Consider the following 21786-nt stretch of genomic DNA (forward strand, 5'->3'; position numbering starts at 1 on the left):
TGAGCTCCATGGTGGGATGTTGTGCTCATCATGTCTTTCTTTTCTTTGTTTTCAGGGAAGAAGAGCCAGTTTCCATAATTCTGATGATAAATTGTAAATTCTAGCTCTGAGCAGCACAGACTTACGCACAGGGCTTCAGTAGTCCATGCGTTTAGTCAAAGGCAGTCTTAATAAATAATAGCAAGCAGAGCTAGAAAACATCCAAAAATTAATGTGATGTGGCAAGTGGAGTTGTGTAGCATTCATCCTGTTCACCCCATGGTTTAGATGTATGGATGACAAGTTCAAACTTTCAGCACAACCAGATGTCATTAGCAGGAAGTTGATGCATTGAACAATTTTCCCTGATTTAAAGGGACATCAGTGATTCAACATACATTATATTTAGGACCAAATTTTTAGGTTTAAAGTGACAAGCTCCTTTGAAAAGACACACACAGACACACACACACACTTTTCATAAAACATAATGCTTGTAAACGAACTAAGTAGCTTCAACTAGGCCCCTAGTGACCAGCATCTCTGCACTATAGAACGTGAGCCCTTTTACACCTGGCATCTTAGGTTTCCAAATTTTTAAAACTACCACATAAACTCAGGTCAACTTTTGTCATCTTTGGAGGCTAAAAATAATGTTAGTATCAATCAATTTCTGAAAGATTTTTAATTTGGACATTTTAATGAAATAAATCAAGATCATCTCCTTCTAGATTATTCTCAAAAGAAAAATATGCCTTAATAATTTCTTTAAATTTAAACATTAATATACTTAATATTTACTCAAAGAATTCTATTTTGAGCTTTAGTCAAATATGGGGGTATGGTGTAAATTAAAAATCTGATCTCATAAAATAACACATAAATGTTTTAATAGAAATTTGTTTCAAATGCTCAAGAGATAGCTGTAAATCTTCCCTTAATACAACACTGCTCTCCTGCTTAGCTGCTTCAGAGGCCAACCATCTGGCTATTACAAACTCTTGCCATTAAAGTTTCCTCTGTTGAAAATTCTATGTTTATATACCTCATTTTGTATTTGGTTTGCTGATGTCTGGTTTCTTGAGTTCTTTATATATTGTGGATATCAGCCCTCTGTCAGGTTGGTGAAGATCTTTTCCCATTCTGTAGGCATCCATTTTGTCCTAATGTTCTTTGCTTTGCAGAAGATTTTCGATTTCATAAGGTCCCATTTGTTAATTGCTGATCCTAGTGCCTGGATTTTTGGTGTTTTGTTCATGAAGCTGTCTTCTGTGCCAATGCATTCAAGGCTATTCCCCACTTTCTCTTCTGTCAGGTTTAGTGCATCTTGTTTTATATTGAGATCTTTGATCCACATCTGTAATCATGGAGAAGCACTTAAAGAAATGTTCAATATCCTTAGTCATCAGAGAAATGCAATTCAAAGATGACTCTGAGATTCCATTTTGTACCCATCAAAACGGTTAAAATCAAAATCACAGGTCATGCTAGCAAGGATGTAGATAAGGTAAGGGAAACACTCTTCCATTTCTGGTGAGAGTGCAAACTTGTATAACCACTTTGGGAATCAATTTGATGGTTTCTCAGAAAAGTGGAAATAGTTCTATCTGAAGATCCAGCTATACCGGTAACTCCTGGGCATAAACCTAAAAGATATTCCACCACACCACAAGGATACTTGCTCAACTATGTTCATAGCAGCCTTATTCACTAATGGCCAGAAACTGGAAACAACCTAGATGTCCCTCAACTGAAGAATGGATTTTTAAAAATGTGGTTCATATACACCACAGAATATTACTCAGCTATTAAAAACAAAGATACCATGAATTTTGAAGGTAAATAGATGGGACTAGAAAACACCATCTTGAGTGAGGTAACCCAGACCCAAAAAGAACATGCATGGTAGGTTTTCACTTTTAAGTGGATATTAGTCATAAGGTAAAGGTTAACCACACTATAACCAACAGTTCCAATGAAGCAAAATAACAAGGAGGCTTAAGGGAGGATGGTTGACTCTTCCTCACGAGGTGAAACGAAATAGTTTTCTGAGATAGATAGAAGAGGGGAACTGGGTGGGAAACAGGATAAGGAAGAGAGCAGAATGAGGTGGAGTGGGGGATAAGGTATAGGGAAAGCAGAGGAGAAAAAAAATGGAAATCAATGGTAAATGAGTGGTCATCTCTAGGATGTGCCAGAGACCTGGGATGGAGGGAGGCCCTTAGGGCCTGTGGAGTTGACACTAGCAGAGACCTCTAGAATTAGGGGATATGGATCCTGAAGTGGCCAATTCCTATAGCCAAGAATGACTTCCAGTGGAGGGATAAGGACAGTAATCCACCCAAAAAACCTTCAACCCAAAATGTGTCCTGCCTGCAAGATATTCAGGGACAAAGATAGAGAATAGACCAAGGGAATGGCTAACCAATGATTAGCCCAAACTGAAACCCATACCCAGAGGCAAAAACAAACAAACCAACAAACAAACAAACAGACAGATAGACAGACAGACAGACAAACAAAAAACAATACCCAACTCCTGACACTATAACAATATTCTGTTATACTTGCAGATAGGGATCTAGCATAACTGTCCTCTGAGAGGCTCCACTAGTAGCCAATGGAAAGAGATGCAAAGACCTACAGCCAAATATTAGTTAGAAGCTGGGGAGTCTGATGGAAGAGTTGAAAGAAGGATTGAGGGAACCAAAGAGGACAGAGCCGTCACAGGAAGACCATCAGAGTTAACTAACCAGGACCCTTAGGGCCACCAAAGAGTGAGATACCAACCGAAGAGTGAACACCGACTGGATCTAGGTACTCTGCACGTATCTAAAAGATGTATAGCTTGGTCATCATGTGGATCACCCAACAATTTGAGTGTGGCTGTCTCATAAACTGTTGCCTGCCTGCCTGCCTGCCTGCCTGCCTGCCTGCCTGCCTGCCTGCATGCCTGCCTGTGGGTCTTGTTCCTCTAACTGGGCTACCTTGTCTGGCTTCAGTTGGAGAGGATTTGCCTAACACTGCAATTACTTAATGTGCCAGGGATGGGAGTAAGGAGGGTATAGCGTGTGAGGAAGTGAGGGAGCATTGGGGAGGATCTGCATTAGGGAGTATTAGGAGGAGAGGGGGACCTGGTATTGGGATATAAAGTGAGTAAATAAATTATATTTAACTTAAAGATGAGGATTCCACCAGGATTTTCTAGAATGCACTCACACTATACATTAGCAGTTAGTCTGTGAGAGATGATAGCAGGAGGTACAGAGAAGGGTTTGTAGGCCAATCGATTACCAGATTTTCCTCACTGCCTCCCACAGACCATTCATAAAGAGTGAGTTCTCACTGTGAGCTGTTTTATTTATTTATTTTTTTTTAGTATGTCTTATGCCTCTTGTTTAGGTTACTTGTGAAAAAATAAATATTCCTGTCTAATTATATAAAAATGTTTATTTTAGAATTAAAGTGTGCACATTGGAGTGTGTCAGTAAGTGGTTTCAGTTGTTATTCTGCCATTTTGTAAAATCCTTGTGGTTGTCCAGACTTTTATCCTTATACCCAGAGAGCCGTTTACCAAGCCTTTGCCCACAGAGCCTGAGCAGCTCCAATCATTCCTTTAATATACTTTGCGTGTGTTGTGTTGTGAGATGCTCAGTCATGCCAAGGGTTATTAAAAGGTTGGCATTTAGAGGTCTTCACTAACTCTCATACTTCACTCTCCTCTATTCCTCCCATGGATGTTTAGTTTTGCTAGTGCCCACCAGGCCTTCTGTTATCCTACTGTCACTCAAAACCCTCCTTGTAAATTCCCTCAAGGAAACAAACAAATCCCTGAATTTAGCAAATAGAGGTATGTATTTAAAAAAAAGAGATAATGAGTTGAGAGATGTAATGAGAGCAGTGTGGGGAATAAATGAGTAATTTTGAAAGCATTTTATAATATTTGAAGAACAAATGTATTTACAACTGTAGAGTTGTTTATCATGTGCCTATCACAAAACTCAAGTACTGAAAATAGGTATTCTAGAATAGGGAATAGGTTAAGTAGCTATGGTGCATTCCCAGATTGAAATACTAAAACATTTAGAGGATATTGCACTTAACCATTCTACAGCATCCCCGAGAATGGGACAGGATCTCTGCCCCCTACCTAGCTTTTTTGCCGGATACAACCCTGTGTTTAGAGATGGTTTCTATGGGAGCCATTCCTGTGTGGTAGAGATCTTCACAATGTCCCTTCCTACTTTCTGCTCACTGCTTTCTGAGAGTTGTTGTGATGATTTGTAGAGAATTAGGTATGGGGAATCAAGCAAACACTGTTTTTTCTCCCACACAAAGAAAACATACTTGAAATTTCCTGAATTTTGTATCTGAGGTGGAGTTTCGAAGCCTCTCCAGAGACTTAGAGAGGATGAGTCTAATGGATTCCTGGACTCTGGATAAGCATGGTGTAACACAGTACGTCTGCTCTTCCATCTGGTGCCATCAGTCTTGGAGGCAGAATCTGCAGTTTTGAGCTGTCACAAAATCCTGACTGGTAGCACTGATTTTTACCATACTCATTAGTTATGGTAGTTAGTATTAGCAGTCAAGTTGACGCCTAAAAGGCAGGCCTCTAGATATACCTGTAAGAGACCATCTAGCTGAAGATTACCATCCAAGATGTCTGGGAAGGTTTGCCTTGATTAATGTGGAAAGACCATTTTAATTACAGGCAAGGCCATTCCCTAGGCAGGCAATTCCTATTAAGATGAAGAGAGCAAGCTGAGTACTGGCCTGCATACCCCCACTGTTCTCCTATCTTGACTGTGGATGGTGTGGGATTTGCTGCCCCAGATTCCTGCCACTTCTGCTTTTCTGTCATGATAGACCTATCTCACCTGTAATGGTGAGCCAAATAGATCCTTTCTTCCCAAAGTTGCCTATGTCAGGATATTATACCACAGCAGCAGGAAGACAAACTGGGACATCACTTTTCACTTGTCTTCCCTTCTGAGTCATTGCAGATATTTTAGAGGTGTGGGAAGAGGACCGAGGATGGGGGTGAGAGACAATGGAGTCATGTGAAGAATCCTGGGAAATCAGATGTCAGAGACCAGCATCATGGTGCACATCTGAGTTTATTGCCCCTCGCATAAGCTTATATTAGAGTATTTGAGCCAATCCTGAGCCCCTAAATCTTAGACTAATTGTATCTCACCACACCTTCACTGTGCTCTAATGAAAGCCCTGCCTGAGGAGGAGTTTAGAAGGAGTTGGAGTAGGGAGGACCACCATCACCTATTAGAACTTCTGTAAAGACAGGGAAGCAGTCACTGCCCTGGCCTTGGTTCCTTTTTGTGGTCTCATCAGTGTTCCTGGACTCATCTTAGATCTAGTGAGTATATGGTAGATCAGGACTCTTCAAGGAGTTGCGGGAGCCTGTGACACCTCGCTCTCTATCCCACTTTTTCCTTCACAAGGTTGACTTCCACATGTCCCATATAGAGGGAAGTTAGGGAATGCTTTGTTTAGGGACCCACCTTGGTAGTATTAAAACCTCACTATTTTGTTTGGCTTGTTAATTTATATATATATATATATATATATATATATATATATATATATATATATCTCCTTTGACTAGACATCAATTCTCTACATTGTTGTACTACTTCATACGTGACTTATTCACATATTTATCTGCCTAGCCATGGAGACTGTTGATATTTATCATCCCTGTTTGATATACATAACAGGAGCAGGGAAAGTATCATCTGGTATTTTACTGTCACGAGGTGTATTAACATCTCCAACAGCCAATTCATGGAGGATCTCTGTGCGCCCTCCTATTCCCTACTCATTCCTTCACACAGGGTGGAACTTCTCCTGGGCCTGTGAAATCTCCCTTCAGTTCTTGACTGAGAAGGAATGTAAGACCTTACAGGATTGATGTATGAAAGGATTAGAATGTCCAAGACATCAGGAGTGACATGTGGTGGGAATCTTGCCAAGTAATAAAACATCCACCTTTTAAGCCCGGCACCGAGCCCAGATGCACTAGTGGAATCCTTCATGATTCTTTCGCCTCTTCACTTGCCTTGGCTAACTCTCCATGTTGCTAGTCAGATCTGATGGCTCCCAGTCTTCCCAAAACTGGGCTGTAATCCCCCAAAGCGAGAGACTTGCTCGAGTAAGCCACCTTGATGCTGAGAGAAATGACTCCAGATTACACATCCTCTTCCTGGAAAGTCTACTTCAGTATCTTTTCTGACAGTCTAGCACACACACGTGCGTGTGTGTGTGTGTGTGTGTGTGTGTGTGTGTGTGAATGACAGTAGGGAGGATCTCACCACTCCTACTGCCATCAGCTGTTGGAATCAAACACAGCCAACACTGATAGAGCAATTTTCTAAAATGGAAATTTATGTGAGATTATAGTATTTGGAACCATGTGGAAGAATTTGCTGTTAATATTGTTCACACAATACATTGTAAACCAAATTGTTTATTTCTTCTGTTTGATAATATAAAAACATGGGAAGAATTGCTTAAATATTAAAAACAATAAAGAGTGTGATTTGTTTTTAGGTATTATGTAAGATCTTTAACAAGCATCCAAGCAATTAAAAAGCCAATGTACTAAGGCCTTCACTGTGATAAGCACAAAGACTCTGAAATATTATACCTGAAATATATCTGCAAGCTGTTGTGAAATTTCATATATTCTGATTTGTGATATACTTAGTAACTCTATTAATTCAGAACTCTTACCTCAGCTATTTATTGTCCCAATACTTCTCCAAGTGTCTATAACTCCACACAGAAGGCCAGAGCCCAAGAGAAGTGAGTGTCATTGTTAGTCAAGAGGACCATATGTTCATAGTTGATATTACATTAGATCTCTTCATCATGTGTGAAAGTTCAACAAAAGGTCATAAGACAAAAACGAGTGTGACTTGATTCAGGGTGTCTTCAGTGGGGAAAGGCTACACAGAAGTATGGACATCAGCTTCTTTGTTACAGAGGAACAAAAACAATAGCTGCTACTGGGAATGAGACAGGGGGCAAGGTAACACGGGAGATTCTTCACAGAAATGCAAAAATGTAGTTGTCAAATTTGCAAAGCAAATGGGGAATGTAACTTTGACTATAGGCAATATTGGTTATTAATATGTGTGAGTTATAATTAATAAGCCTACCTTTGGAGATTTGCTCAGCTTGTATATTGATTTTCCTCTAGTCTCATGAATCAAGGTTAAAACGAAGTGACATCTGTTAGAAAGTATGTGAAAATATTTAGGAAAGTGTAAATGTTGCATAAAAGAGCAAATTCCTGAAATAATTCACAGCTTTTACCCTTTTATAAAGTATTCCTATAAGCCCCATGCCTTATTTCTGTGTCTAAAATTTGCTTAAGATGATGGTTAGGACAGAGCTTTATAGTTTCTGACAGGAGACTCCGTTTCTGTGGAGCTCCTCAGTGTGGCTTTGTCAGTGACTGAGAATAACTTTCTGCAAGGCCAGTCCCACGTGGTGGGCATTTAGGTTGATAAATATGTCCCTGCTCTAAGCAGCAGCCTCGGAGACCTCTGCCTGCTCCTAATGTTTGCTTACAGATTTGTGTGTGTGTGTTTTGTGGGAGAGGGGGCAGTTTAACCCCTTAGAAAGAAGGTGAAGTCACCAAACTCGCATTTACACCCAGAATAAAGTCTCTGGATAGTATAGTTAAACAGATGAGTTTGGTATATTGATCTATATTCTTTCCCACTGATTTACATTTATTCTCTACAGGTACACAAATGTTCAAGCTTAAATCTAGACAGTATTTTTTTCTTTCTCCTCAGCATAAAAGTATTTACAAACATGCACGTGGGAAGACGCCTTCCAAGGTCCTGAGGAAGAAGAAATCAAATGGTGTTTCTGGGGGGATTTTTTTCTCACTACTTAATGACCATTTCATAGTTTTATGAAAGATTGCTCTTTACCGAGATGCTTAGTTTTCTGCCATCCCCTCAACTATCTGAAAGGACCATTCACATACTTTCATACACATGTTAGTGGTCAAAGTCTACTTACTTACCTCAAACAGCTACTGGGGTATGGGGACGTTTCTGTTTTTGGCCATGACTTCTTCCCCTTCCCCAATCCCTTGCTAACCAGCCAGCTGTAGACTCCCAGCCCTTGTCTCAGTGGCTGAGACTGGTGGAAATCCCAGGTTAATTTCAGCAGATTCTCCTTTCTTCCTTCTATCCTGTGCCTTTTTTAAAAAAGGGTGATGTGTTTCACTATACATGCACAACTCTCTCTGTGTCAGTCCTGAGTTTTCACCTGAGTTCCAGTTCAGGTCTTGCCTTTCCTTTGAAATGTTTAGAAGTAAAATTCAGAGAGGAAAATAATTGTTAAAATTGTTGTCCTAAACTGCAGACATTATGAATAACAAACAATTCTAGCTTATATTTTAATCTCATTTTCACTAATAACTATTATATACTAATAACTAACCCACCTCTGACAGAATGTATATGAAGCACCATAGAGAAAGAGATAGGAAGTTTTCTGCGCTCCCTCAAGGCTCAGAATGATCTATATGCCTCTAGTCTGGCTCTGTGAGCACTAGTGTTTGGTGGGTTCTACATATATGCAATTTGTATTTTAAGTCAGTTCACACCTGACTCAAACTCAAGGCAAATCATTGCTTTTCTTTCTTATCCACCATTTGATTTTCAAAATGGGAAGATCTTCCTGACTTCATTTAACTAAAAAATCAATTTCCATCCAAAGTAAAAACATTAAAACAATATCAAAAAGCAAAGAACCTGAAATGTCACCATAATCGTACAGCTGACCAAAGAATGTTAATATTCTCACTTAAATTTTCACGGCCCCCTTTTTCTTTAATATGTTATATACACACATACATGTGTATATTTCTAAACACAGAAATACACCATGCTTAGTATGTATATTGTCACTAGTCTGTATATTTTCCAAGGTGACTATTTAGTATTGTATATTCAACTGGTGTGCATCTTTTGACACATTGAAAGTATTAAGAGTATTTTAGTCAAACATTTAATGAGAATGTGTATATGTTTGTGGATATGCATGAGAGTACAATGGTGGTGAAGGCTAGAAAAGATTGTCAGATTCCCCCAGAGCTCCAGTTATCCTGGGCAGTGTGCCTCCCAATGCGAGGTCTTTGCAGGCTCGTGTGCTTAGCAGCTGAGTCATTTCTCTCACCCTCGCCTTAAGTCTTGTGAGCCGCCTTGAATTCTGCAACAGAGTAGGGGAACACTAAATGGTGAATAACTCTTTAATGGTGCTTTAAAATCTATAAAGCAATTTTCACATTTTAGCTTATTTAGTCTTATAAACAGAGATGGACAATTTCTTCTGAAGCATGGTCATTTTTATTGTTGCCAATTTTTTGTTGTTGTTTTCAATTTGGCTTCCTTTGATTTTCATGACAGTGTTCTAATTTCCTTGCTTATTTATTCCCAAGCTCTGGCGAATGCATTTGAGAAGTAACTCTAAGTTGTGTTTCATAGTCTCTGTCCCTGTTTTTCTGCATCATGTGAGATCATTAGTAGCTACATCGTCAAATAAGGGCAACGTGTGTGATACACTGCCGTTAATTGGGAGCCAAAAGTAAGAACTGCTTTCAAATGATATTTCACACCGAAATATTTTTTATTCTGATGTGTCAGCAATTGTTTTATTAAGCTGTTCATGAGAAGGAAATCAAATAAACATACCCCTCTGTACCCATGTGTTTATTCTCGTTGTGTGATTTTCCTAGTGCAATCCAAGTTGGAGTGTCAAATTTGGCTTTTCTAGGAAACTGTGTCCATATATACAAACCTATATTTCTTTCAAAACCAATCAAGAGTAGTATATGGCATTGTCCTTAGGTAAACTGAGGCCAATATCTGTTCAAAAGATGCCTGATCCCCTTTACTTTGGACACTGATTCAAAACAAAACAAAACAAAAGTTGATTTAACTGTAATTTCCAGGCATGGGTGACTGAAAAATGGAGTGTTATTTTGTATGCAAATGGAAGTAATTAGCATTGTCATGCACGGAGATCCAGTACCCAGGAGTTATTTAGAAATCTTTGGACTCAGAACCTGAGGTCTGCACTTAGAAGAAGCTCTCCACTTATGCACCAGCTCCTAGGAGTGCCTGGGAGCCTGGGGCAGAAGCTGCTCTTGGGCCTGTGATGTAATGGAGGAGAGTGTACCAAAACTAAATGATGTTTGCGTTCCCAAATGGCACTGTGCTTTATGAGAACAAACCTGCACAATAAACTTTAAATTAGCTGATTGAAATGTACCCTCTAAGCCACTTGAAATAGTTTGGGCTTCACATTAGAGCTAGTACTTAAGTACTTTAGAGAATTCACATTCTGACTGTGGAAATACTGGCCTTAGGAATCCTGGTGTATATATAGAACCAGTATGTCTTTTTCACAGAGCTCATCAGCGAGGTTTGCATAACAACAAGTACTCAGTGTGGTTCAGCACATGCTCATTGAGTGCCCACTGTGTTCCAGATATGAGGATGCAAAAGGAACTGTGGAAGAACTCTGCTCTCGAAAGGCTGATGTGTGTTAGAACAGTTGGGAAGACACAGGTTTCTCTCCCTTTCTGAAACTTACTCATGCATTTCAAAAGAACAGGGATTGTATTTTTGCCTTCTTTCCCATATTCTCTGAGTGGCTAAGAGCAAAGTGGAGGCTGACTATTGTTGACAGATTGACCGAATTCTGAAAAGCCTGTTGCTAATTTCAGGTAAAGGTTTTTGAGGCCCCAGGAGAAGATGAGAAGAGTCAGTGTGTCAGTTCCAAATGTAACATTTTTTATTTTTTTTTTACATAGTCTCTGTTGTCCTTTACTGTATTATTTGCACAAATCCTTCAACACATGGAGAAAGAATGAAAAGTTTTGGAGAGGTTATTATATAAGATTTTCTGTGTGGATGAAACCACACCCAAAGGGCCGCACCCAGCGGAGCTTATGTATGTTATTAGGCTCAGGAATGTTAAGTGTGTTAGATTCAGTCCCTGCTGGGCAGTCATGTGACGTAAACAGTGACTCTTAAATGAAGCCATAATATATGGTTTAACTTCTTAACAGTTTGTGATGTCATTTTTATGTGGTAAGAAAAACAAATGCTGTCACATTTTAGACTTGAGCCTCCTGCAAGCCAGCACCGAGAGATTAAGTATGTACATTACTAAGAGGAGAGCATCAGTGTAGTGAGATGCATGCCAGAAAAGGGCTGTGAGCTCAAACACTGCTCACAACAAGTGTGTCAGAGCAGAAAGATAAGCCTCTTGATAAGTTACAGCCCCAGGAGACCCTGTGTTTCCCTTTGAAGGAAGCAGTGTAATTTTATGTATTTTGATCTGAATGTTAATTCAAATAAGCATGCTTGTGTAGCATCCGTTAATATTTATGCTTACTGTGTAAAAGCCCAGAGATACAGTAACGAAGACTAAAGAAAAAGCCTTAGAAAAGAGAGAATTAGAGCATCGATTATGTTGGGTGGAAAGTATATAAAACTGTTGGTTTTCAGTGTTTACTTTCTTGAAATATGGCTTTGAGTCATTTCTGTGAGCTATACAGATTCTACTTTATGTTTCCTATCATTTTTATTGCGCACATAATTTAACAGTTGGTGATAGTTGAAGCCACATGTCTCTGTAGCCTGCTTTATTGTTGAAACAGCCTTGCTCAGAGGAAGACACTTTGAACTGTGTGCTGCAGGTATGTATATTTCTTTGAACAATGCATATGACATTCAACTCGTCAAAAAGGAACCGTTTGCTTCGCTGAACAGCTTTGTTCTGTGTTTTGCTTGTCTGCTGAGGCAAATAAAGGCTGACAAGGAGGGCATTTCCAGCTAGTTAAAAACCAAGAGGGGAATAAAATGAGATTTTTGAGCCAGAAAATTCCTTTCTTGTTTAACATGTATGTTGTCTCCTATGTACTCATGAGAAACAATTTACATAAGTCTTAGCTCTGAGTAACAGAATGTGGGTTTCACTCTTCTCAGCTTCTACATATTAAGCGGGGAAATGATCACTTAGTGTGGTAAGCTTTCTGGATATATAACTTATATATATATATGTGTGTGTGTGTGTGTGTGTGTGTGTGTGTGTGTATGCATGTGTATGTGTATATATATATATATATATATATATAATTTCTTACTGGAGCTATCACTATGATGAGGAACATGATTGGTTTTACATCAGATGCTATTATTTGTTGACTTTTTTTTTTTTAATTTTTCGAGACAGGGTTTCTCTGTGCAGCCCTGGCTGTCCTGGAACTCACTTTGGAGACCAGGCTGGCCTCGAACTCAGAAATCTGCCTGCCTCTGCCTCCCGAGTGCTGGGATTAAAGGCGTGCACCACCATACCCGGCAACATTTTATCTAGTCAGGAATTATAAGCAAGTCTAAGGATTTTTTACTGGAAACTTTCCTATAAATTTGCATGATTAGTGAATTCTGAATTCCGCCCTCTAATTTACTGATTTGCTTCTGAGTACTTAGTATGTTCCTACGGCGATCTTATTAGGTACTGGGTTAAAAGGCAATTGAATAAAATGCTTATCTTCAAGGACTTACTGTCCCTGTCTTCTGGGTTTCACACCAGCATTCTGAATGATGCGAAGTATTAATTGATCCATTTATTAATTAAACAAATGCCAACTTACCAAATATAATAGGAACTGGGCTAATTAGTCATTGGGAATAGGATTGGGAAGTGGTCTTACTATTTTCTATACCTCAGTGAATTAGAGGAGGAGAGAGAACTGTGCTTAATGAATCTCATTAATGAAAGCATGGCCAAAAATTCAGACGATTTCTAGAGGAAAGGAATATGGATATATCAGTATATAAATAAATAATGAAAGAATTATATAAGTAAGAATAGTCAACTTAGATAGCGAAAGCACTCAATAAGGAGCTAGTTAGCTCAGGGGATATGGAGGAGAAGGGACCTGCTTGACTGTCAACTTCCAGGAATAACAGATACATGACAGAGTGAAGTGAAGATTCCAGGCCATGTCCCATGGTTCTGTGAGGACAAAGGTGAGGGTATCGCCATGCAAATCACTGGCGAGTAGAGCAGTTTCTATTTGTATAGCGATATTGGGGCCCAGTTCTGACTGGAGTGGATTGATAGGAAGAAAGGAAGGAAGGAATGAAGAATGGAAGGAAGGAAGGAAGGAAGGAAGGAAGGAAGGAAGGAAGGAAGGAAGGAAGAATGGAAGGAAGGAAGGCAGGCAAAAGGAAGTATAAGCATAACCTTCCTTTGAAAGTTGTAGATGTGAGAGAGGTGCACTCACTGGAGGAGGGCCAACCTCCCAGGTTCCTCTCACAGAAGGAAGAGGCTTGAATGAAGGGAGATTGGCTCACATTCCTTTGCAATTTGAAAGCAACTGAGGTTTAGACAGGAGCACAAAAGTGGAACACCTTTACAAAGAAAACAGAAAGGCCACAGGGTAGTGGATGGAATAGATTTTATAGAAATAATTCTATTAGTTTTTCTCATGTATATATATATATATATATATATATATATATATATATATACATACACACACACACATTTGTATATATACACTTCCCTGTCTAAAAGAGGGCAGGGTAAGGAGGCTAAGTCTGGGATTTCTAGGTCTGGGAAAGATTGACACAGTTATCAGATGATATGAGTGAACCGAAGGTCCGTGGAATGCAGGTTAAGGGGGAGTAGAGAAGGTCGGGCTGAGGCTGGTGCAGGTGATGTAACGTGGTACCCAGATGTGTCCTTTTCTGTGGTTTTCTCCCACAGTGCTTGCTTCTAGAAGGCAGGCCAAAGCAGATAACAGGGTATTTTGTATAGAAGTCTAAAGAGAGATGAAAAAGTGAGGGTAACAGTATATTGGCAGAGTGTCATTGAAATGATGGGGACTGGCTGAAGATGACAGATTAAAAGGAACAGGAAGAAAAGCGATCAGCCTGTGCCCGATCTCCTGCAGCGTCAGGCCTGTTGTGCACAGGTTGGACTGGAGGGAGGGAAGCTTAGCCAGGTGAGTGGGTGCAGGCAGGATCTTGGTCAGCAGTGAGTGAGCAGGCCAAGCATGCACACCTGGGAACAGCTTCGAAGAACTTGTTCCTTTCAGTGGGGGGAACAAAGGCTATTTAAGCCTTGTGGGGGTGAGGAGAGGTTACCAGGGTGAGTGTACTTCATTGGCAGGGGCTAGGGGCCTGGGGATGCCTCATTTGCAAGAGGAATTACAGGTGCTGTTGGACATGACCTTATAAGGAGAATGGACATTTAACCTGGCTATAGGATATGTCACCTCTGGTGAGGCAAAGGTGGGGGCACAGTATTAGAAAATAGATAAACTCTGAGAAAATGCCCCTTTAATTCCCCGGTTCCCCGCTACACACACACACACACACACACACACACACACACACACACATACAGGACAGGCAGGTCTGGAGCACTGGAGGAGCAATCCTATTCCTATCCATCTCAGGAGGAGATTTCTGGACTTTGGACTCCACTTTTGCTCCAGGAGTGTTCTGCCTGGTCCCAGGACTCTCTGGCCCCACAAAGGTGGAGGAAAGATCAAAACCCAGTGAACAGGGAGACCTTGAGTCAGCCCAGTGATGGCATGGCTCCTCCAAGGGTAGGGTTGGTGCTAGCCAAATACTCTCCTACTGCAAATCTCAGGCATGAGGTCTCAGAGCTTATGGCAGGGTTGCCACTGGGGTGAGATGAAGAGCCGTTGCTGGTGGCTGGGGTCTCCTAGACCTCAGGACTTCCTTGGGCTTGGAAGTGTTAAGCCTTTTAAGCCTGTTAAGGCTTTTGCTTCTTAGCCTCCACCCTGTATATCACCTAGGCTACTTGATTCTTAATGGAGAAAAAATACTTTTCTCAGTCATTCTTCAAACTGCCAAATGAGGTGTAGGACTTCAAAGGAGTTTTACAACCTATAGGACCACAAATAAACAAAATCCCAACAGACTTGGAATCTGGTGCCTGAGAGTGGATCTGGATGTGTAGCCTGGGCGGTGCTCCTAGGAAGGGCCATCTCCTCACAATACACAAGGAGAGAATGCTTTCCTCTGCTGCACCTTTCAAGAGGTACAGCACCATTCTGTTCTCCAGCAGTCAGACTAATATCCACATGGGAAGGTCTGGAGCGCTCATGAACAGTCGCTATAAGCATCTTCCTAGGTGGTCTCTTTCCTTTTGGACTTTCTAACTTAAAAAAAAATTACTATACCTGATTCCCATGGACTTTCTAACTTTAAAAAAAAATCCTACACCTGATTCCCATGTTAGTTAACTTTAAATGTCTGTGTACTTCTACTGTCTCATTGTTGGAGAGATAGAAGTCACTTTATGTTCCTGGCTTTCAGTTTCTTTGCTCAGTGTGGTGTCTATTGGATTAGATTGGAAAATTTGAGGGTTTGGAGTGTTCACCTAAGGTAGAAACTCCCTCTGAGTGCCGAAGTTCTCTGGCTGTGTCACCTCCTGGACCTGGTTCTGTCCCCGGCACCTTCCCAACCATCAAGAGTCAGCATCAGTGTACTTATGTCAGGGTGGGATGATCTCTGCCCACCCTGCAGGCTGTTTATGGAATGCATTCAGCGTTGCTACCCAACACTGTTGCATAGTCTGCCCTGTCTCTTTTGATTTTAGCCATGTGTGTTTTAGGTACCTTACCCCACAAAATATGAGCACCTCCTACCCCCCACCCCTAGCCCTTGCATTTGCTGCTAACCTTGTGATTCACCTATCCTAGTACCACATTTTCCATCTTCCATAGAAAATCTTTGCCATGGCAGGGTCTGTGCTGGGTGGGGGGAGTGGGGTGTGTGTGGAGGGGTGGGTGGTGGGGTGGGGGGTATTGGTCTTTCCCCTTTTTAATTTTAAAAGCCATGTAAAGCTCCTTATCAATTTATGACAAACAAATTTGATCTCTGACCTTTAGCATCCCAGAACGTAAAATCACAAAAGTACTTTTTTTCATACTTCAGCAACTCAAAAAATGCACATTATGAGAAAATAGATTCTGAGAAAATTCCCTTTTAACTCCCCCCGACACACACACAAAACAAAACAAACAAATAGCAAAGCCGCACGTCCACACACAAAGATTGAGGTTGAGACATCTAGCATTTATTTCCTTAAAGCAATTTGCCCATAGCTTCGCCTCTCATTCCCTGTTGATCTCAGTTCCTGATAGGCTATGACATTTAAGCATAGTGCCCAGCGAATAGGAAGATATCCAGGAATCTGAAGACTGAGTGAATGGTTGGTTGCTAGGGAGTATGGCAGCGTCGTCATAATTTGTTGCTGGGTTCATCCCAGCGAGCCCGCACATGGGAACTTTATAGAAGTGATTTCAGGAGGGCAGGGCTGACTCCCCTTATCATCGAGTTTACTGAAGTGGGGCCAGTTCCCCGCCTCTTCCAGCTTTGCTGCCAAGGTTGGAGAGGGGTGGAGTGGCCTGGAAGACTGTTGGGAGGGTGGGGACTTGCTTTCTTATAAAGATGCTTTGGGCAAGCAACTCCAGGGCTCCAGGCTTTCAGGGAGAAAAGAGCTGGGGCTGAGTGGCAAAAGACTGCAACAGAGCGCAGAGCCTATTTTGTTTCAGAATAAGCTTGAAGTGGAATAAAAACGTGGACCAGAGAAAGGGAGATGAAAAACTACCAACCAAGCTAACATAATTGATCCCACCTCTTGGGTCCCCTGCTGTGCGTGGCACTAGCTCCAGCTCCAGTTCCTCGGAACCCAACTGTTGTGGGTCCCAGGTTACTTCTCCTTTACCAGACTCAAACAGCAAAGCAAACCAGTTTCATGATAGAATCACCGTGAGCGATCTGAGGACAACTGTCTACCTACAGACATTGCATTGTCCCAGTCTGTGAGGTCACACGTTTCTTAATGGTCCCGTGTCCCGGGAGACTCTGGCGCAGCCTAAAAGGCAGCTGGGGTCCCCAGAGCACCAGCCAAAAGAATGAGCTTGCTAGGGTCCGGCTCTGGGCACCGAAGGACCTTTCCCTCTCAGGATGGCCAGGGTGGCATTCCAAACTGGAGCAAAGCGAACAGCTGTGAGCTTCCTTTAAAAATGAAGAAAGAGGAAGAACGCAGCCCTGCTCGTTTTTTACCCCCCACCCACCCCCACCCCCGGACACACCGTGCTGCTTGGACAGAGCTTGGCTGACCCTAGAGGGAGGAGCAGGAGGGTGCTGGGGCGGGGTCGCCCAGCCACCGGGCGGGGACTGCCCCACTCACGCGGAACGCCCCCAGCCAGGCGCACGCGCTCCCATTCAAAGCAGCCGGGCTGCACGGCCACTGCAGTGACGCGCCCACCCGGCCCTGTGCTGCGCCTGCCAGCCTGGGGTCCGCAGTCACTGCTCCACAACTCCTCCAGGACCATGGCTCGGCTGGTGACGCGTAGCCGCCCGGGGTTCCTGGCTCGCCTCATCGGTGGCATCTGGTGCCTCCTCTGTGTAGCAGGACAGGTAGGACAGCCGGCGCATCTCCTATCCTCCTGGGCTCCCCACTCCACTCCCTACCCCTTCTGGTCACTTGGGGAAGCACACTTTTTCGTGAAGCTCTGTCCCGAGGTTGAGCCTTCTCGGGAGCTTGGGACAGGTGGTGGAGAGTTGAATCTGAAGTGGGTGCTAGCATCTAGCTCCAGGTCAGCGGAGTCAAGCTCTGGGCAGAACTTACCAGGACCCTATCCGGGCTTCTCCCCTGCGCCCAGGTCTCCCTTTCATTTGAGCAAAGTCAAGGGAAAAGGCAGAGGCTGAGCCCGGGAGCTGTTATTTCTCATTGCCTGCAGTCCGCACCCCTTCTGAACTCAACCCTTCGCTGAGTCTAGCTTTCTTGCTTTCCTGGGAAAGGCTTGGGTATTGGCACACTCGTCCTGGTTTCAAATTTTCCAACGACCTGTGAACAACTGACACTGTCACCCAGCGCCCCTTTGTGTCCAGGGAGGGCTGTGATAAGATGTTAAAACTGCACAACAGGTGGGCTTCCCAGAAGCCTGCTCAGGTGTGTGTGGGGGGAGTGGCCAGTGAGTTTGCCTGAGGATTGGTTCTGGCCACCCCTATTCTGAATCCCACCTAGAAGGGCCCTGAGAGTATCAAAGCTACAAGGGAGAGTCCTGTTAATGTGTGAGGCACCTTTGCCTGGCTTTTAAGAAACAGGTAACTTTTAATTAGCATCCACGACTTGGTCAGTTTGTTCATAATTTAGCCTACATAGATGCAATTTTTCCAGGATTATCTTGGTAATTTGGGGAAAATGGAATTATCGCCAATAGCCTCCTTTCCTCTGCTTTGCTTATGGAGACTTGTTCAGATTGGGGGATTTCCTTCCTCTGTTTTTGCTTAGACTTTGAAATTCGTTTGCATATCTCTGGGTTAGTAGTGGTCATTTTCTCAGCAGCGGTGCTTTGGAGACAGAGAGGATTGGGCATGAATGTTCCTGAGAGTCCTCGGGTAGGCTGGGACAGAGGGCCACAGGCTGCGTTGGTCAGTAATGGAACTTTTCAGACATCCACCTAGATTGGGGTGGATCATACTAGAAACAATGGTGTAGTTACAAGCAGCTTTGGTTCCTGCCAGTCTTGGTCCATGGCAGATTTTTCAGCCGTGGTAGAAAGACCTATCTATGGGAGTTCTTGTGGTAACGGACAAATCGCTCCCAGGTGACTGCACTTTGTTGCTAGAATAAAACCTGCACCCCAAAACGCCCTGGCCTGGGGTGAGCACTTGCTATAGAACCACGACTCCCAATCTATTCTTAAGAACATGAGGGGGGCTTAAGTATAAGTATGGGAGCCTTGATATGACACTTCCTCCAGCACCGAGTCTGACCGGCCATTGATTGAGGCTATTACCTTTTCATTTCGTCTTGGGTGCTATGAGGATCTTGGCCTACTTTCGACATAGTCCCACCAAGCACCAACAGTACCAGACAGGTCCTTCAGGCACATCAAGGTTAACCTCTCACCATCTCCTTTAAAATGTTCACATGGATAGAAATTCTACCTCATCCTTGAGGTTTGGATAAACTGTTTGCTAATATTGAAACCAACAAAGGGGTTGAGTAACCCACCATGAGTATTCTTAGACTCCTGGGGATTTTGTTTTGCTTTGATTTGGTTTTTGTTTCAAATGCTTTGCTTACTCAAACCTGTTTCAAGTCCTTCTGGGCTCTCTTGGCATGCAGAGCAAAGTGATCTTCCAAGCCCTGCACACCTGTTCTCCTTGCCCTGCATCACAACCACTCCAGGAGGAAGCTTGTAAATGCAAATTTAGGCCTTGTGCGTGTAAGCAGGCCTTTCCTTTTCCACACCTCAGCTGCTCTTCACCCAAGCTGACAGATCAGAAGCAGGTAGAGAAGAGTTCAAGGTGGTAAATGGGGTCTGATACATCCTAGTAGAATCTAGATTCCTTTGAGGGTTGGCTTGGGGTAGGTACTACGGTAGATATTTTATAGTTTATTGTCTTCCTTTAGCAAAACCCACACATGGATATTTTCCCAATCACTAAGTAGAACAGGTCAGAACTTTGAGGATATTTAATATTAAGCAAAGAAATCAGTTCACAGCCAACAGCCAGTATCATATGATTTGGACATGGTTAGGAGTTTGCATAGTTCTTAGGCTTTTAAAATTAAACCTCTCACTACATGAATGTGCTAGGGTTATCAGACATATATTGAGTATATTGAACCCGCAGTAGGAGTGAGGTCATGAAGGCCCCGATTCCCAACCCAATTGCACCAGTACTTCAAAAAACAATTCCATTGTATGTGAGAACTGTAGGAAAGCCAACACTTCTCTTTTCTCATCTTTTTTTTCTGCTTCCAGCAGTTATTTCTTTTTTGCTTCTGATTGTTACACTCTTATTTTGTAAGCTCTCTCAGCTTGCACCTTAGGGCCCCGAAAAGCTGGTTATTTTACTGGTTATCCTCATTGTACAAGCTGAACCCAACCCTATACATTATTCGAGTTGTTCCTACATAAGGATGTGCACTGATAAGGATGGTTAACTGGTGTGTTGGAAATAAACACAATTCGTTACTACTGCGTTCAAACAGTAATCTGTGGTGGTTCATTCAAACACAGGGGTATTTTCCTTCCGGGCAGTATTTCCAATGTTATCTTTAGCAATTCAGTAGTGATGCAGTCCCATGAGTGTCAGGAAGAGTTGGTGGTTTCTTGGACTCATTTTCAACTAAGTTCCTTGAAGAAGACACGCCTGTGTCTTTTTTTGTGGGATGTAATTGCTATTTTTTTAAAAGATTTATTATTTATTTAATGTATGTGAGTACACTGTCACTGACTTGTGACACACCAGAAGAAGGCATCAGATCTCACGAAAGATGGTTGTGAGCCACCATGTGGTTGCTGAGAATTGAACTCAGGACCTCTGGAAGAGCAGTCAGTGCTCTTCACTGCTGAGCCATCTCTCCAGGCCACTGCCATTGTTTTTATTGTCTTTCACTTTGCCAGAATAATGACAACTCTGCATGGTTGAAAACAAACTCTGGGCTTTGGAAGAAATTTAATGCTTCAACTACTTGCCCCAAGCAAGGAGTCTCCTGAGCTCAGATGCTGTACTTAGAGGCAGCCTTTTTGTTTGATTGGTGTTATTTTGAGATATAGTTGGCACACAGTAAGCTGTTCATGTTTAAAATGTAAAACTTGGCAAGTGTTAACACAGGCATACCCCGATGACACAATATTTACAATATTTTGTCATGACCTTTGAAAATATCTCCCTCTCATCCTTTTGAAGCCAACATCATCAGGAAAACAACAATGTTTGTTAGTATGAATGACACTTCCTAGTGTTTTCTGTCAGTGGCATGATACACTATTATCACTTAGGGTGTTTGTTTGTTTGTTTTTTTTAACTCAACATAATTGAGATCATTCTTGCTGTAGCAGGAAGCAGTGATGTTGTGCCCTTTTGTTCCTGGGTGTTTGTCAAGCAGTTTGTTGTGTATTGGCTCACACATATGGAGAGTCTGTGTATCTTCTCTCCATGGCAGTTATAAATACAAGTTCCTCTGAACTCTTGTGCACTCAACTTAACATAGGCATCCAGTTTCATCTGTTTTCCTCATACTTGTTAGTAGCTTAATGGTTGGCTTAGACCATAGGTGATGTCCACCTTTCTAAGAACTCAGGCTTCACAGTGTTCTAGAGCAGCTGGTCCTTCCTAATCCACAAGTTTGAATTCTGTAATTTTGTTATTTGTGGTGTGAAAAAATTAGATGAAAATTTCTAGAGAGAAACAAGCCATAATTTCTCAAAACTTAAAACATGCTATTATGGTTTGATATTATTATTATCTACTATCTTACACCTCGTACATCCCAAGTATGTCCAACATGTCACATTGGTACCATCTCTGGTTTTATGCATCCAAGTGGGTCCAGAGTGTGTTCCCTGTGGGTAAAAGGAACTAACTACTGTAGAATGTTTTTTCCTTTGGAGCAATGCATGAGAGGTGCATGTTACTGCATGCTTGCCAACACCTGGTGGCCTTTTTAGCAGAGCAGACAATGATAACTTGATCTTGGTTTAAATTTGCAACTTCCGAGTGATTAAGCATGTTGAGTATTTCCCCATTGGCTTATTTAAAAAATTGTATGTAATCAGGCATCCCTTGACAAGGAGAAACATTTTAAAAACTGCAACACTAGATACTTATCAATTTTTTCAGAGTACTCACAGAAACAATGAGTATGTGTTGTGGCTAATTTTTCAGAACCACTGTCATG

The 21786-nt window shown here is 42.0% G+C and overlaps 2 protein-coding genes across 2 annotated transcripts in view; both read left to right on the forward strand.

Moving 5' to 3' along the window:
- The window catches only part of Sh3gl2 (SH3 domain containing GRB2 like 2, endophilin A1), a 406012-nt gene that overhangs the window by 267546 nt on the left and 116680 nt on the right, over positions 1–21786 (forward strand). The gene's annotated exons all lie outside the window — the stretch shown is intronic.
- Adamtsl1 (ADAMTS like 1) overlaps positions 17346–21786 on the forward strand; it is an 883891-nt gene continuing 879450 nt past the window's right edge. The window contains exon 1 of the mRNA XM_029476025.1: positions 17346–17504. Within this exon, the coding sequence (XP_029331885.1) occupies positions 17418–17504 (87 nt within the window). The 5' untranslated portion in view covers positions 17346–17417. The remainder of the gene's footprint in view (positions 17505–21786) is intronic.

The sequence above is a fragment of the Mus caroli genome, chromosome 4 (genome assembly GCF_900094665.2).
Source record: "Mus caroli chromosome 4, CAROLI_EIJ_v1.1, whole genome shotgun sequence".
Taxonomy (NCBI): Eukaryota; Metazoa; Chordata; class Mammalia; order Rodentia; family Muridae; genus Mus; species Mus caroli.